The following is a 14400-nucleotide window of genomic DNA, read 5'->3' as shown; positions in this document are numbered from 1 at the left end:
CATGTATAAATTAAAAAATAAAGGATTAACAATATATTTCTACAATGCCAGTAAATATACAATACAGTGATGATAAAATGTTTGTGAACCCCAGTATAATTATGAAAGTTACAATCCCATACTATGGTACCCTTGTTTAATCAAAACTATCCATCCATCCATTGTCTAACAGCTTCATCTGATTCATGGCCACAGTGGAGCCAGACCCTATCTATCTTGGCAGTGAACAGCCTCAAGGAGGGGTACATTCTGGACAGGATACCAGTCCATCACAGGGCACACAAACACACACTCAGACTAGGGCCATGTTTTCCCAGACGACAATAAACCTACCAGTATGTCTTTGGACTGTTAGGTGGAAACTGCAGTAAACTGGTGCCTTGTGCAGAGTGTATCCCACCCTGGATAAGATCCAGGGCACCATGACCCCCAATTGGATAAGCAGTTATTAAACGTGATGTGACTTGATAACCTGATTGAAGGTATAACACAAACACATAAGGCATATCTGGAAAACATAATTAACAAAATTATCCATAAGTAAATATTCATGTGTGAATACGTTTGTGAACCTTTAGATTTAGTAATCTGGAGGAATCTCCTTGAGCAAGTATCAAAGATCATGAAGAGGTTTTAGAATCTCATCAGATCTCTGGCCCCAGAGAGATCATGGTGATAAAAGATATATTAAAAACATATCAGTCTGGCCTTAACCTTTTCTCAGTTAACTGGTAGCTGAACACACTAGGATGCAGTGCATGTCATGCGTGTTTAAACTCTGAGAAAATGCATATGATTCACTAGGTTTAACATTGGCATTTTAAACAACACTTCTTGACATTTAGCAGAGAAATTTATATAGAAGCTGAACACAATTAAACAGATGTCATTGTGTTATTTTTCAGAAACAATGGGGAAACAGAACAGCAAACTGGCCCCTGAAGTTATGGAGGATCTGGTGAAGAGCACAGAGTTTAATGAACATGAACTTAAACAGTGGTACAAAGGATTTCTGAAGGACTGTCCCAGTGGCAGGCTCAACCTGGATGAGTTCCAGCAGTTGTATGTCAAGGTATGTCTGCAGCTGTGTTTAGCTTGATATTTAATGGCACCAAAGATGTGATGATTTCACTATGTCTTTGACTCTGTTCAGGTTTAAAAAAATATTAAATTTTGAGTTAATTGCATCTATTTTATGTCCAATTAAGAATTATTCCCTGCAACCTACAACCTGTATTTTAGATAAATGCATCCAGCCAAGCTTAGAAAATAATGTGCAAACTCCTTTCATTAGATGGACCAGACCTAGACATACTGTAATTTGAATTTAGAAACCTTGTACTTTGTGACATTTTTTAATAGAATGATAATAATAAAAGGAACCAATCAATTATCAATCTGATTAAAAATACTACTACAAATATATGCATTTAACTTTTAGGTTATTTAAAAAATAACTAAAAATGAGTCTGAGCCTGTACATAGTAAATAGAAAGTGTGGTAAAAAGTTACAGAAAGCTTTCAAAGCTTGTACATTCTGATCGGCTTAATGTGCATTACCACTGAAACAGCCAGCTGGGCTCTCCACATATAAAAAACTTATTTTTCATAGCATCAAAATTAGAAATTACTTCACTAACATCAATTGCAACATTTCTCAAAGATAATTTGCAGATTGCCATGCTTTTGTATTCACATCTTTTCATTACTCCATATCTTGAAGTACCTAGCATTGGGGTAAATTATAGATCTTGAGCTTGAAGATGAACTTGGAGTTTGTGTGAGAGCAACTCTATAAATATGTTTTTTTCATTGACTTTACTTCATGCATTACACATTAGGTCTGGGAAAGATACATACATGTATCCTTATAAATGCATTCATATCCCACCAATCCAAGAGCTCTTCAAGGCATATTCATGATGCATGTCAGCTTAAAACAAATCTGTATACTCCTAAAAAACTTGTCTTGGTCTATATAAAGATTATTGTGCAGTTTCATTATCCTCTGCCCAGTGTTTGCTATTGGTGAAGCACAGCCTGCATCAATGATGACTTTAATGCAATGTAAAAAGTGCTAGATTGCTTGCTAGGCATAAAGGAATAGTTGCTTTTGCTACGTCCGGTTGTTAAATGTCTGGCTATAACACAATGGCAAATTCCAGAAATCTTACCGTTTAGCTACTATGATTCACAAATGTATGCAGTTTTCTATGTTAATTGGAGATTTTTTTTCTGAAATCAGACAGAAATTTCATGTTATCTCTCCAAAGGAGTAGCCAGGCAAGGAGGAAACTGGTTAGGGATCACACCATGAACCTCGTATTGACTTTGAAAGAGTTAAAAGGTTCATTGGCTGAGGTGGCAGAAAATGTGCAAGAGTCAACAATATCCCATTTGATCCATTAGGGGAGCTTGTATGGAACTGAAATAAAATCTCAAATCCTCCATTGGGTTTTCATCCAGGCATCCAAATGATACTGCAAACATGCGACAAAAGGGTTTGTAGTCTTTCAAGACAAAACTGGAAGTTTATGCAAAATGCACATTTAAATGCAAAGTGTTACACCTGATGCGCACCCCAATGTAATGCATCATTCAGTGAACACCACACCTACTGCAAAGCATGGTGATGGCGGCTTTATGTTAGAGTTCTGCTTCTCATCAGCAGGACCTGGGAAGCTTGTCAAGACTAATTAGAATGTAGATGGAGCAAAGGACTGGAAAATCGTAGGTGAAAACCTGCTTCATATCTTAAATTGGACAGAAATCCTAATGCAATCTGCATATTTCAGTTTTTCCTATCATTAACTGTAACTAATATAACCTTTTGAAGTCTTCAGTTTAAGGTTGTCAGGTTTTGAATAAAATATTCAATTTAAATTTTATAATTTCATAAACCTGGACACTATGAGAAAGGTCTGAATACTTGTGTAAGGCACTGTACAGTATACAGTATGTATAATAGAAGTATATAATATAAGAATTGTGTGATACCACAATTATATCACTGTGGTATGATAAAATGGCTGAAATATAAGCATCCTTACAAATCTGTACCTACAGGTAAGTGAAGAGCTGGTATAATCTGATTTTCAAGATAAAATATAACCACAGCAGTTGTATCATTGTGATTTATTATAACTAAGAGTTTGATCAATATTCAGTCATCTTGAAAATGACTTTTGTAACATCCATCCACCCATTATCAGCTCACATGTAATAAACATAGTGTGAATCATTACATTATTCGATGCCAAGCTTTTTGAAGATGGTTGGATATTTTCTGTAAATTGCAAAACCATGATTGGTTCTGTTGGAAGAACAGTTGTCTTGGTAAGGTACTATAATATGCTGACAGAGGTATGCTACAATTCTAGCAGTTGTGCCAGAGTAGATGTTATTGTAGCTTGTCATAATAGCAAGGAGAATTAATCCTCCCTTCACTGAATACTGTCCTTTTCACTGAGTAACAAGATCTCTTGAGATTTGGGCATCCTTCTTCAAAAGGATAACCACCTACTTTGACTTAATTTTTTTTTAATGGATTGAGACACGTGAGGGGGAATATGTGAAAATCATCAAGTGGCTGCAAAAGCATTAGTGATTAATAGTCACTAATAAGCAAATATTTTTTTCCAAAATAAACAAGTCATACATTGAATATTAAAAAAGAAAGCAGGTTAATTTCTGTAACTCTACAAACTTTAAAAGTGCAAATGTTTTTTTCCCTTGAAAATGATTTACATATTGTTATTATTTCGTTAGATTAATCACCAATGCCATGTGTTGAATGTAGTGTGATTTGTTTAATTAGAAGCAAGTGTTTCACAAGAGTATATTATATGGTAAAAACAACATCAGAATATCCAATAACTACTTTATATGTGAAATAAACGTTCTAGCTTTTAAGTTGCTTTTTAGGTAAGTCCTGATGCTGCTCACATTCAGTTCACTACATATAAAGTGTTACATTGTAGAACAACATACAAACCATTCATTTGCCCCATTAATTAAAAAACATATACTTGTGCAACCTCCAAGATTTAATGGTGGTCTGGTTTGACAAAATCTTCAGCTCTATTTTAGGCATCCATACTTTGTGTTAGAAGTACACCTGATTATGGGGTGAGCCGCCATCCTGCTGAGGGTAGGAACGAATCTTAGAAAGGAGAGTTTCTCCAGGTTAATGGTTAGATGATCTTGTTGCAGGACAGCACGAAGGTGCAGTGGTTAGCATTGCTGCCTCGCAGCGCTGGACATGGATAGATGGATGGATCTTGTTGCATATTGTTAGTGGCAATAAAAAACAAAAACAAATGAAAAAGATGAGAATTGAATTGCTATACTATAAGTCCAAACATAGGCAGCACATTTGAGAACACATTTAGACTGCAACAGTCAGAACTACATCATCTCTAGTATGGTAAAATCTTTATTGCTGTTTAAATCCCAAATTCTTAATATGGTTATTATTATCCAAACAGCTGATGGATGTGACATAACAAAAATTCTGTTTTAAACTCACGCCATTTTCAGACCCCCTATTTATGCAGCTTTGAAATCAATGGATGAACTGGGGCCCTGTCCAGGGTGTATCCTGCTTTGTGCCTATCATTTGCTGGGATAGGCTCCAGCTCCCCTGCAACCCTGAAATGGTTAGAAAATGGATGCATGGATATTCATGTGAAGTAGAGCATAATGGGAAAAGTATAATCTTTTTTTTCTCCTTAGACATGTGTACACAAAATCATCTATCATCAGCAAACAAAACATGATTTTTGTAAATAAAAATAAATCTGTAAGCCACTGCTAAGATTAGTAACTATCACAATGTGAGAATGGGTTTCATATCCCAGACTTGCAATAGAGGCAAAGTGTTATGTTGCTAAGCAACAATAAATCCTAGAACTGTATTAAAACAATGTCTCTAGGAAGAGTAAGAATGACATCTCATTTGTTTAAGAAATGGTACCACAGAGATGAATGGTGATAGTATAGACATAGATGTGCCATTAAAAGGCAGAGGATGAAGGGGTGAATGGTCTGATAGGTGCAATTTTTTGTCATAAAAAGTTCTTCTCTGTCGCATGGTCATATGAGAAATCTACAGTATTTTGTTTAACAGCTACTTTGCTTCCCCTGATGAGATAAACTTATAATTATAACACTGCAATTACAACCCAGGGTTTGAAGTATGGAGAAGAAAACTAAGTAATCCCATAATTATTTATGCTCAATAATAATCATAACATAAATAGAGTGACAAAGATCTTGTCAAATAATAATTTAATTAAAATTATGTTTTGGGATTATACAATGTTTGTGAGATTCATTCCTGATTGATTCCTGTACTGCTTGTATGAAGACTGAGTATAGAGTGTTCAGGATAAAAAAATAAATAAAGAGAAAAAGTACTTCTGTGTTCAAATGTTCAAATATAACCTCTAATGTGTGTGTTTGAATACATTCACATAATTCAAATCAAATAATAAAAAAGTAAAGGTAAATAATAACACATAACAAAAAATCTATGTATCTGGATTTTCCTAAGGTGAACTGCAATACAATGCCTTCATTTTGTCTTTTATATATAAAATTATATTTCCAAGTGACGTTTCTGGCATAAGGAGACATTTCTGTAAACAAATTTTGAGACTTTTCCAGAAGTGGTCCAAAAATAATGAAATGCACTGTTCAGGTAAAATGCACAGAAACAAATGTCTGGAGTATCAAAAATACAAAGAGCAGCAACCACTAACAGAGACGTTATTTGAAAATAACTCCTGTAGAAAGACTAGTTTTACAAACAAAAGCAACTTAATAAGGCATTTAGTGTCAAGTTACTGTATACAATGTATATCACATTTTTTGCCTTTGCATTCTCAGAGAGGTTAAGAAAAACAGACTTTATATTGCCTGTCAATAATAAGAGGCAAACTGTGCTTCTGGTTGCTCTTTTGTAACACACCGTATAAGTACCATATAAGTATAAGCACCACCTCTACAAATACTCACGAAGGGAAGGAGCATATCTTTGTTTCATGATGACTTATAGACAAGTATATCCACTACAGTGTTGCAAGGGAGGTAGATCCTACCCTAGCAAGCAATGGACGGAAGGCAGGATACATTCTGGATAGGATACCAGTCCATTGCGGGGCACACACACTCTGGGCCAATTTTCCCAAAAGCCAATTAATATACAAATACTGTATGCCTTTGAACTTTGGGAGCAAATCAGAGCACCTAGAAGAAAGCCACACTAACACAAGGAGAACATGCAAACTCCACACACATAGCACCATAGGACCTAAGGCCCCAGTGCTGCGAGGCAGCAATGCTAACCACTGAGCCATCATACCACACAGAGACAAGTACATGAGGGATAAAAGTGCTTCAGTTGTAAAGAATATTACAAATATACACAGTGTATATAGATACTTTTTACTATAGAGATATTTCTCGATAAAATGCACAGGCACATAAATACAGTTACAAACAAGAGGATAATTTTTCAGTTCTCTGCCTGATCTGCTGTGTTTTGTGGCAGTTGTTAACAGGAGCTGGTTGATACTCTCTTTTAGTGTGTATTTAGGACCCTATGCAGACAGTATAATCCAGAAATGATTGGAGTAGGACATTGGGGGAAACACGACAGGAACAGGACAGGATGACAGACGGGGGGGCGTGATGGCAGGGATCTGGTGCTCTGGGGGCATGGCGCAGGTGAACAAGTCCAACACAGTCCAAAAAGGGAAAACGGGGCTCAGTCCATAATCCAAAACCAGGAGGTCCATCCAAGACAAGGGCGATGAAAATTCCCGGGTAAAGGGAACTCGAACAGGAACCCAGGGGTTAAAAGGGATAACGAGGCCAGGCGCTCCGAGCCCCGGACCCAGATGGGTCATACCTGGACCATATGTTCTATCACAAAAGCCGCTGGTAGGCGGGCTTCCGGGCGTCCGTCTGCCAGTGCAGAGCCCTGAGCTTCCCAAGCACCAAGCTTAAATAATAATGGTGAATCCAGGGACAAGTGTACGTGATAATGAAACTAAAACACAAAAGGGTCGGAGCGCCCTCTAGAGGAGGGATGACGATCGTGACAGTTGGTACACAATGGCTGCCACACATCACCCAGGTAGAAGATGAATTGGATCTTTCACTATATGTGTAAAGCTCTATGTGATTCTTTAGCAATTAATTATTATAAAGCACTGTAGACCAATATATTTTTAGGGCCAATATTTCAAACCTTTTAAACCCAGTTCAGGGAATTGCATTGCTGTGACTTAAGGCAGCAAATTATAAGTTTTAAGAGTTTTAAAAATGTCTGTGGAGCATTCTTGGTGCCCATGAGAACTCCTGAAGGAAATATTACTGAAGGATTTTTAGCCCACACACCTGGGGAATTACCAAAGAGAAAGCTCACCTGCCCAGGAGTCATCAGCTCAATGTATTTGGAGTTCATGTTGCTTTTGTGATAGAACGTATTTCCATCCAATATAATTGACCACAAACCTTGCACCTCTGGTTATTTTCTTTTCTCTTTAGTCCAAAGCTGACTTTGAAGAACCTCAAAACTCTTAATGAAATTTGGTTTCAAATGTGTTAGCTCTGTTGGATGCTACAAAGTTGCACTGAATCCAGATGCATCTGATTGAATTCTGATGTTATTATAAGATATATCTCATTTTGAACAGTCACAGTGCTGTTAATATCTTCCCAGAATGTACTTAATTGTAATTAAGTTTGCACATTCGACAAAACCCAAACACTGTATAACAGTTCTTGTTTGTGTATGTTCTGGTGATATAATCCTCTAGGATCCTGGATTAAGTATGATTCAGTGCTTTACCATTTCTAATGCACTGTCTCGAGTAAAAGTTTCTACACATGATAAAAGGTGTATAATAAAGAATGTGATGAGAAATGACTTAATTCCAAAAACAAATCTAGGGGAACACATCACAGAAACAATTGTTGTGTAAATTAATTCATTGGTCAAGATATAAAGAATCCCTACTGAAAAATGTGTCATGCCTCTATAAGCTTCAAACAGAGTTTGTACAGGACATGGTTTCAATGAGGTTTATAAATATCACCAGCCCCATCACATTCCACTTTCCCCACACTATCACCTTCTGTTTAGGCTGTGATGAAGTGAGGTGATATTGTGTGGGATTAAATTGCATATTTTGCAAGTTCAGACAGTTTTAAAATAGAAAATTGAAATATGGAATTTGTTCTGGCCAGGGAAGATAATAGAAATCTGTCTCATGCATATACATTTGAGCAAATCGCATATTGCCTTCAATATATTCATCTAACTCATTGACTCATAACAGAAATGGCCAGCAAGTGAAAATGAGGCATTGTTTTAGTTAGTTCAGGTGAGTAGATGCGTCAGCATGCGTAGTCTGCAAAGGAACAAGTAATAGGTTTATTCCATACTGAAAATAGTTTTTCAGCTGTGAAGCCTTCTTCAGGTGTTCTTCATTATTTTAGTTAGCCGATTGTTAACCAAATAGAGACAGCAAATATATGTACACTTGGATAAAAATATTTATTTTTGCAACATAGAATAGGACATTTTTTAGATATGGTTTGACAACTTGCAAGAAAAAAGACATGAAAGATATATCTGCATTTATTGTGATAAAATACAACAGACTGACTTGGCTGTGTAGCACTGCCACCTCACAGCTCTTGTGTCCTGGTTTTAATTCTGAGCTGGGGTGCCTTTTGAATGGTGCTGGCATGTTAACTCTTTGTACTCTCATCTTGCACTATGTACTGTATATCTAAGACAAAGTTTGATTTAAAAAAAAGGTATGACAGCTTAAAGTGAACCATGTGCTTTGGCTGGTGCACATGTGCAGAAGCATATTATAATTTTAAAAATGACTTGGAAAACTGAACAATATGTGCACCATGCATGTGTATATCATTCCTTCGTAACAGAAAAGAGAAAAGTCATTTTGTTGTTCTGCAGGTCTTTTGTGCTTCCCCAGTCACTGCACCAGCACACTACAGAGTCAATCCAACAACAAATTCAACCCCAACGTAATACTGTATTGCAAGAAGTCTGCATGATAAGTTAAATAAATTAATCATTTGGTACTTTGAGAGTAGTGTAAAATTAAAATATTTTTAAAAATATTAAGGGTAGTGCACTGTTCCGTTTGAAACAATTATAAAAAGAACAGTAACAATGATGAGAGTCATAATACTATAGTTTTTTATTTAGTGTCTTTCAAGTAAAAGCAATTCAGTATTTTCCATTTTAAATAGAGGTAAGTTACATTAAACAACACTTCTACAAAGGGAATCGTGATGCATAGAAAAGCCACGTAACCAAGGCATCAACTCTTCAACCTCCACTCAGAACAATTGCAGAGAGTGACATTGCCCCTTGTCAAGGGGAACACCATTCTGTAGCCATGGAGCAATACAACTAAAAGAGTCTCTCCCTGAAGGTAACATGTTTGACATCTAGAACTGCAAAGAGACTGCAGTGGAACACTGATAATATGGGCAGGGGAATAGGAACATCTAGCCTTTGACTTTAGCTAAGGCTTACTAAGCTTGAAATGCCCTCCCCGAATGAAGGAAAGACTCATCTGTCTCTAGGAAAAAATAAGAGGAGAATGGGCATTACATACAGTATTTAAGCAACGGCAAGCAACAGAATGTTCAGTCTTTTTAATTTCTGCATGCCCTTAGTGTATGGCAAGGCATAAATACAAAGCCAAAGTCAATTCAACATCCCACTTAATATTTGCAATTTGATGTCTTCTCTTCTTGAGTTGTTTTGTTGCACTCATTCTGTAACATGACCTAAAATCCAGACCTACCCTAAAAATGTATGTTTTATTTAAAAATATCTGTACCACTTAGTTGACTGTAAAATACATGTACAGTATTGGTTCTACTTCTTTAAATTTGTCTTTTGAATATAGTAAGTGCTGAAGTTACTTGAAAATGTGTGTGGTGTACATACAGTATTTTATAAGGAACAGGTAAAGATTTATTATATGCTGAAAGGAAAAGAAAAAGACAATGTTTCGTCTGTGGAGTCTACTTCAGGTGTCACCTATCACCTACCTACTTGAACGTCATATTTTATAGTTGATCGAAACTTCAAATTTGAACATTGTTGTGGTGTAATGGAGTTATGCAAGACCAATCTGATTATGAAAATTATTTCCAAATGGGCAAATATTCAGAACAGGAACATTTCTAAAAGCAATTTGCAGTAGAAAATTCCTTTTATCTACAAAAGAAAAAAAACTATTGAAACTCACTTGAGTGATAATAATCATACAATCCACTGAGGTATAAGAGAGGAAATTCAATGTTAAACAAGAATGGAATGCATGTTTTGTTGCCGCTAAAGCTTATAATTGGTTGCTTTCTTTTTCTGTAGAATATGTGAGACAGAAAGAGAAAGATGTAGTGGAGATTGTGTGAAACTGATTAAAAGTCATGCCTTAGAAGTACTGTACATAAGAAAAAACACTTTGGTGAAGCAAATTGCAGAGCTCCTTGACTGTTCAAGTGTGCACAGATATTAGTGCCCCAATATCCCAAGTTAATTTAAGAACTTTTTTGTTAAATGATTCCAGTATGTTTGACTACAAAAGAACAAACCAATGTCATACAAAATTGTCTTTCTGAATGAAATAAATAGCTGTACTACAATCACTAGGAGCCCAAATAATTCTTATCTAGCAGTAGTTGATTATTTAACTCTCTTGGGAAAACTGCAATTAAGTGTTTTTTGAGAGTCCTTCTAGAAGACTGGCTAGTTTCACTAAGAAATATAATAAAACATAGACCTGTAGTCCATTTACCATCCCTGAGGAAATAAATTGCACTTTTTGGATAGGCATCCATATCAGTCTTTGTTTCCCAGTTCAGTTCACATGTGTATCTTAAATAGGGTGGCAATGTTGCACAGTGGTTAACATTGCTGTTTTACACTGTTGGGGGGCCTGGGTTCAGTTCCTGGGGCGATATCTGCATGGAGTTTTTGTATGTTCTCCCAGTGTTCAAGTGGCTTTCCTCTAGGTGCTTCAGTTTCCACTTGCAGACCAAAGATATACTAGGTGTCTATTTGGCTTCTGAACAATTTAGAAATGCTTACAGTCATACTGTATATTGAATAAACTTTGATTTTTTAATGAGAAGCGAGTATTTCACAAGAGCATACTAAATGGTAAAAACAGTATCAGAATATCCCAAAAAGTATTTGAAAGAACTGATAACATAAACTTTACTTTTAAGTACTGTAGCTTTTTAAGCAAGCCCTGATGCTGCTTACATTCAGTTCACTACATACTGTATAAAGTCTTACATTATAGAAGTCATTTTAATGGAGGTCTGGTTTGACCAAATCTTAAACTCTGTTTTCATGCTTTTGGTTTAGTGTACATCTGATTGTGGGGTGAGCTTCCATTTTGCTGGAGGTAGGAAGAATGGGAGTTGGGATCTCGGGGTCTCTGCTGGTTAATGGTTATATGATCCTATTGCAAGATGGCACAGTGGTGCAGCGGTTAGTATTGCAACCTAGCAGTAGTGGGGCCCTGGGTTCAATTCTGGACCTGGGGTGTATCTGTGTGGAGTTTGTGTATTTGCATGGGTTTCTTCCTGAGGCTCTGGTTTCCTCCCACAATTAAAATACATACTGGTATGTTATTTGGCTTCTGGAAAAATTGGGCTTGGGATGATAACATATAGTAATACTGTTAGACAATCCCAGGTTTCTGTAGCTAGGCTTTAGATTCTTCCTGCATCTTGCGTTTGTGTTTGTATGTGCCCTGTGATAGACTGGCATCCTGTCCAGGGTGTATCCTGCCTGTTGCTTGCCTGGTTAGTGTCACGGATATCAGAAGGGCAAGCTGTGGAATGGCCAGGAGAGCAAAGACCCTATGCGTAACGGCAAAAGGGGCAACACAGAGGTTAGCCCAGGCTCAGGGGGTCAGACGATGTCGGTATAGAGACCTAAGCCCTCAGGCCACAGATGTGGAGTGATCTGGTGCTAGGCTAGTCTGATGACATCTGTACCCTCAATGCTGAGCCAGGAGCAGAGCAGACACAGGAAGTGAATAGGCTACACAACAAGACACACTGGAAAGACATGAAAAATCACAGGGAACTAGGAACAGGACAGAAGAAGAGCGCCCTCTGGGTGTACAGGGTGTGACAGTTAGGCTTTGGCTCCCCTGTCACACTGTATTGGATAAAGCAGTTAGAAAATAGATATATCTTAAATATTATACCAGATTTCAAATTCCTTAGCAAAGGTATATTTCCAATAGCACTTGGTTATTTTAACAACATCATAACAAAATATCATTAACTTGTAGACAGTTATTGTTAATAAAAATACAGAGAAACATAGTTTACTATGTTATTTACTGTATATACCAGCACTGCCTTTATTATCAAATACACCATAAAGACCACACACAGACCATGCGTGTTAAGGTGATGGCCTTTGAAGCGTGCCCTTTCCTTGGGCTGAGGCTGTTGAAGATGCCTTGATCATCTTTATGATTATCCTGCAGAAAACACAAGCCCTTTTGTGTACCATTCAATATCACTTCAAGGCTTCCTGCTGCTGTACCAAGGAGCTGTGATCTCTTGCTGACTCAGAAAGGTCATGAAGGAACAGGTTCCTGAAAGCTGGCAAATTAGATTCTGTTGAAGACCTGACAGAAAAAAATACACCTTGGTTTTACATTGTATTTTCCTAATGAAGTTCATTTGCCAATGTTTCCAGAATCACATTTGCTAAACGAGGGAGCAGCATTTATAAAGGGAGAATGACTGCACTTTAGATGTTTCTCTGTAATTGTAATTTGTAATTCACCTGCGGGCCAGCTACCTGCTGTAGACATGTCATTCTTTTTACAGTCAAGTAATGTAACTTATACAAGATGTAAGTTTAAAAAAGGAAAAACCACCTCTTAACTAAAATAATTTTTGTACTGTATGCGAATGCTGGTATCGTTAAAGAAAAGCAAAGTCCTTGTCTTTGTAGTGAGCGTTCTGTCAGTTTTCAGAGCAATAAACAGATTCTGTTTAAATAACAGAAACTGTATAATTAGTTATAGATGTAACTGTAACGCATACAGCCACCATTTGTTGTGAGAGCCGGCTTACCAGCGCAGTGACATCACCACCCTTCCCTGTGAATAGCAGGGACCGCAGCTGCTGGGCTGAGAGGAGATTTCCCTTTAGCTCAAGTGTCTGGGTCCCTGTTGAGAGACGCTGGAGGCCCAGGTTCGAGTACCCGACAGTGGGGGGCTGACCTGAGGCGGCCGCGGCAAGGGTGCATACCCATGGGAACCCCGGACCGTTACATAACTTTATTTCAGTCATCTTTGAGAAGATACAGTACACCCCTTTAAAAAAAAAGGTGAGCAAAATTTGCTTATAAGCTAAGATTTCAACTTAGATTTCAATATAGCAATACTGTAAGACAATCCCAGGATTCTGTAGCTGGCCTTTAGATTCTTCTTGTATCTTGTGCTCTCGCCAGTCCTCTTCAAGACATTGAATAAACAGTGAAACATGAACCAGAGGACACAAGTGAAATATATAAATTAGTGTATTATGGGAGGGTAGAACAAGTTGCCTATGAGCATGGTTGGAGTACAATCCTGACTTCTGTCTAACGAAAAAGGTTGACAAAATTTCCTGATCAGCTCCAGATCTACAGTAGCTTTTAGCAACAACACGAAGTGGATGGGCTGATAGTCCTCCTGTTATTTCAAACCTTTCTTGTATTCTAATGTAAAAATGCCATTCTTGAGGGAATGGGGCATGTAGTGAAAGTTAATGTTTAAAAAAAGATCAAATTTATATGTTTCAAGAATCAAATATATATTTTTAATATGCAGCAGAATATAGTGACTAATAATCTTATGAGGAACAATAATGTGTCAGAATATAGTGACTCATAAACTTATGAAGAAAAACTAATGTATTGAGGTACAATATTATGACATATACTGAAATTCTGCCATTTATGGTCTTATTAGGTATTATGGTGATGGCAATGATAATGTTAGAAATTATTTGTGAAAAGTCTGCTTTGTGCAGTTTTAAAACAAAGTACTAGTCACGTACTGTATCTAGGGAAATCGGAGTTAAAGCAGTAATACGGACCTTAACTAAAAATAATAATAAAATAGGAATTAAAAAAGGAATAAGAACTGCCTGACACAACTGCATTAACATGGAAACAAACCCAGAAATTTTGTTATGTAAAGCACTTTAAAAAAGGTCAGACAAAATCAATGTTTAAAAATAACATTTTGTGCAGAGGCAATATATTTATCTTTTTATTATTGTTTTATGTATCATCATAAAATTAATTATATATAGATA

The 14400-nt window shown here is 36.8% G+C and overlaps 1 protein-coding gene across 2 annotated transcripts in view; it reads left to right on the top strand.

Annotated features, from left to right (window-relative positions):
* Positions 1-14400, top strand: part of vsnl1a (visinin-like 1a) — a 59483-nt gene that overhangs the window by 18018 nt on the left and 27065 nt on the right. For both annotated transcript variants that reach the window (XM_015349354.2, XM_006625948.3), the window contains exon 2: positions 906-1072. In XM_015349354.2, coding sequence (XP_015204840.1) covers positions 911-1072 — 162 coding nt within the window. In that variant the 5' untranslated portion in view covers positions 906-910. The remainder of the gene's footprint in view (positions 1-905; positions 1073-14400) is intronic.

The sequence above is a fragment of the Lepisosteus oculatus genome, chromosome 2 (genome assembly GCF_040954835.1).
Source record: "Lepisosteus oculatus isolate fLepOcu1 chromosome 2, fLepOcu1.hap2, whole genome shotgun sequence".
Classification (NCBI taxonomy): domain Eukaryota; kingdom Metazoa; phylum Chordata; class Actinopteri; order Semionotiformes; family Lepisosteidae; genus Lepisosteus; species Lepisosteus oculatus.
The sequence above is the reverse complement of the archived record's forward strand: the minus strand, read 5'-3'. Positions and strand labels throughout refer to the sequence as shown.